Genomic DNA, 3,550 nt, shown 5'->3' on the forward strand with positions numbered 1-3,550 from the left:
AAGTGGGGGACACAACCGGGGACACAACTGGGGACACAACCGGGGACACAACCGGGGACACAACTGGGGACACAACCGGGGACACAACCGGAGATACAACTGGAGACACAACTGGGGATACAACTGGGGACACAACCGGGGACACAACCGGGGACACAACCGGGGATACAACCAAGGACACAACCGGGAAAACAGCCAAGGACACAACTGGGGTTACAACCGGGGACACAACTGGGACACAACTGGGGACACAACCAAAGACACAGCCGGGGACACAACTGGGGATACAACCGGGGACACAACCGGGGACACAACCGGGAAAACAGCCAAGGACACAACTGGGGTTACAACCGGGGATACAACCGGGGACACAACCAGAGACACAACCGGGGACACAACCGGAGACAGAAATCTCAACCGGTGACAGGAGGGGACAGAGCCGGGCACGTGGCGAGGAACGCAACCACGGTGCCACAGCGCAACAACGGGGACAAAGCGGTGACACAACCGCGGGGACAACACCACCACCAGGGCCACAACAACCAGAGCAGAGACCCTGTTCTGTGTACGGGGGCGTTCAGTTGTCACCGTGCCACCTCGTGTCACGTTGTCACCGTGGTGTGGGGGGTGTTGAGTGTCCGGCTGTGCCGGGGTGGGGCACACGTTGGGTTGTACCTCAGACTGTGTCAGATGTGTCCGGCTGTGCCGGGGTGGGGCACACGTTGGGTTGTACCTCAGACTGTGTCAGATGTGTCCGGCTGTGCCAGGTGAGGGCACAGGTTGGGTTGTACCTCAGACTGTGTCACCTCTGTCCGCCTGTGCGCGGTGAGGGCACAGGTTGGGTTGTACCTCAGACCGTGTCAGGCGTGTCCGACTGTGTGTGGTGAGGGCACAGGTTGGGTTGTACCTCAGACTGTGTCAGGCGTGTCCGCCTGTGCGTGGTGAGGGCACAGGTTGGGTTGTACCTCAGGGCACAGGTTGGGTTGTACCTCAGACCGTGTCAGGTGTGTCCGCCTGTGCGCGGTGACACCCTGAGATGTCACACCCGCGTCACCCCTGGTGACAAGGGGGAACTCCCCCCACTCCTGACCCCCAAAATCCTCCTCTGCTCCCCAAACCGCTCCTTCTGTGCCCCCCAAATTCCCCCCAAGCCCTCGTGCTCCCCACAAAACACCATTTTCCTCCAAACATCAACGTTCGCCTTTTTTTTTATTATGCCCTCCTGCCCCTCCAAAACTCTCCTGCTCCCCTCAAACATTTTTTTACTGCTCCAATTGTCCCCCCAAAACCTTTCCTGCTCCGCTAAATCTCCCTCTTTGTCTGTAATTGTTCCACAAACAAATACCCCTTTCCTACCCCAATTATAACCTCACACCCCTCCTGCCCTGCCAACAACCTTCAGGCCCTTAATTGCGCCCCCAACTCCTCCTGTCCCCTCAAATTCCCTCTTCTCACTCCTAGAATACTCCTCCACTCTCACTGCTCCTCTTCAGCCCCTTCCCCACCACCCCTCCGTCTCCTCCGGAACAGGCCCCAAAGCCTCGGCCTTTCCCAGCGGCCACAGCCGGGTTGGGAGCACAGGGAGCGGCCGGGACGGGTGGGCGAGGCCGGGGCTGTGCAGGCCGCGGCTGGAGCGGAGCTTCGCCCCTTTCCGTCACCGTAGGCCTTTGCTTCGGCATCTTTCGTGTGACACTCGGCAATTTCCGGGATCATCCGCTCGTGCTTCGGCACCTTTCGATAACTTCCGCCACTGTTTCGGCCAGTTCCGTCTCTTTCCGTCAGCGTTCGGGCACCTCCGTTTAACTTCGGTCATTTCCGTCACCCTCCGGAGGCCCTTCGGTGATCTCCGCCCACTTCCGGCAGTGCTTCGTTGATCTCCGTCAAACTCCGTCAATCCCCGCCGGCTCCTGAGGTCATTTCGCCGCCCTCCCTCCGCCCCTCCGATCTCTCAGCTCCGGGCGGGGCGGTGCTTTGAAAATAAATTATTCATGAACCGATCCCACCGTGCTGGAAGCGGGGGGTCCGGCGACGGCGCGTCCCGCGAGGGCTTCACGGAGCAGCCGCCGACTCCGTCCCCTTTCCCCGCTCGTCGTTCGCCTCCCGGGCCGTAACGGGGCTCGCTTCTTCCTTTCTTTCCCGCCGCTTCTTCTCGGCGGCCCCCCCTATTGCTTGTGAGGCGCTTGGTACGCTCCGGCCACGCCCCCTCCGGCGGCGCGCGGGGGCCGAGTCTATATAAGATGGCGCCGCCGCCTCACAGCGCCCAATCGCGCCTTGGGCGCGGGGCGGCCGCAGTGGAAAAGGGGAGCTCCGTGCCGGCGGCTCCGTGAGGCGCCAGTTCCCGGTTCCCCCGTGGGGTTCAAACTCTCCCGCTCCAACCCTTCCGTGAAGGGGTCGATTCCGAGCAGTCGGAGCGGCGCGAGGCCGCGGTTGCACCGGCGCCATGCACGGCGGGCCGCCCTCGGGCGACAGCGCCTGCCCGCTGCGCACCATCAAACGAGTCCAGTTCGGAATCCTGAGCCCCGATGAGATGGTACCGGGGCCGGGGCGGCGCGGACGGAACCGCGGGGCCCGAGGAGGGAGCGGGGCCGGCGGCTGAGGGCGAGCGGCGGCGGGAGATGGCGCCGGGGCAGCGAGAGCGGGGCGCGGAGAGGCCCCGGGCGGGGACGGGCGGGGACAGCGCCCCCCACAGGCCCGGGGGGCTGAACTGGGGGAGAGGGGAGAGCTCTGAGGGGGTTCGGGGACACGAACGGGGTTCGGGAAGGTTTTGGGGTTCCCAGGGAGCCTCTGGAAGAGCATTGGGGTGTCCGAGAGTGGCACAGGGTCCCCTGGCAGCGTTTTGGCGTCTCTAGGGAGCCTCAGGAGGAATTTTGGGGTCCCTGAGGGTGCTCAGGGGACCTTGAGAAAGGCCTCGGAGGGGTTTTGGGGTGCCTGGGAGGGTTTCAGGCTGTCTTTGAGGAGCTTTGGGTCTCTGGAGGTGTCTTGGAAGAGCTTTAGGCTGACGTGGAGACTTGGGGTACCTGGAGGTTTTTAGGGGAGCTCCGGAAGAGCTTTGGGGTGTCCTGGAGGGGTTTTGGGGTCCCTGGGAGCCGCTCAGGGAGCTCTGGAGAGCTTTTGGGGCTCCTTGAAGTTACTCAGCGAGCCCAGGAGGGGTTTTGGGGTGATTGAGTTGTTTGTTGTCACCCGAGGGTGTCACTTGTACTCCCACCCATTTGGGATTTTTTTGTGGGGGGTCTTGTGGATGAATTTGGGGGTCTCCATTTGCCTCAGTTTCCCCTTTTTCCCCCCCAGAAACGAATGTCGGTGACCGAGGGGGGCATCAAATACCCCGAAACCACCGAGGGGGGACGCCCCAAACTGGGGGGGCTCATGGACCCCCGGCAGGGCGTCATCGAGAGGACGGGGCGCTGCCAGACCTGTGCTGGTGAGTGAGGGGGGTCCTGAACCCCCAAATCCTCCCAAATCCTCCCAATGGGGACCCCCCTGAGCCTCACCAGGAGAGTCCTGAACCCCACAAATCCCTCACAGGGAGGGCCCTGAACCCCTAAATTCT

General features: G+C 62.6%; 1 protein-coding gene across 1 annotated transcript in view; it reads left to right on the forward strand.

Moving 5' to 3' along the window:
* Positions 1-33: 33 nt before the first annotated feature.
* LOC107199336 (DNA-directed RNA polymerase II subunit RPB1-like) overlaps positions 34-3,550 on the forward strand; it is a gene marked incomplete at its 3' end in the record, with an annotated part of 4,902 nt that continues 1,385 nt past the window's right edge. The window contains exons 1-2 of the mRNA XM_015616661.3: positions 34-2,530; positions 3,289-3,421. Coding sequence (XP_015472147.2) covers positions 2,441-2,530; positions 3,289-3,421 — 223 coding nt within the window. The remainder of the gene's footprint in view (positions 2,531-3,288; positions 3,422-3,550) is intronic.

The sequence above is a fragment of the Parus major genome, unplaced genomic scaffold, assembly GCF_001522545.3.
Source record: "Parus major isolate Abel unplaced genomic scaffold, Parus_major1.1 Scaffold590, whole genome shotgun sequence".
Taxonomy (NCBI): Eukaryota; Metazoa; Chordata; class Aves; order Passeriformes; family Paridae; genus Parus; species Parus major.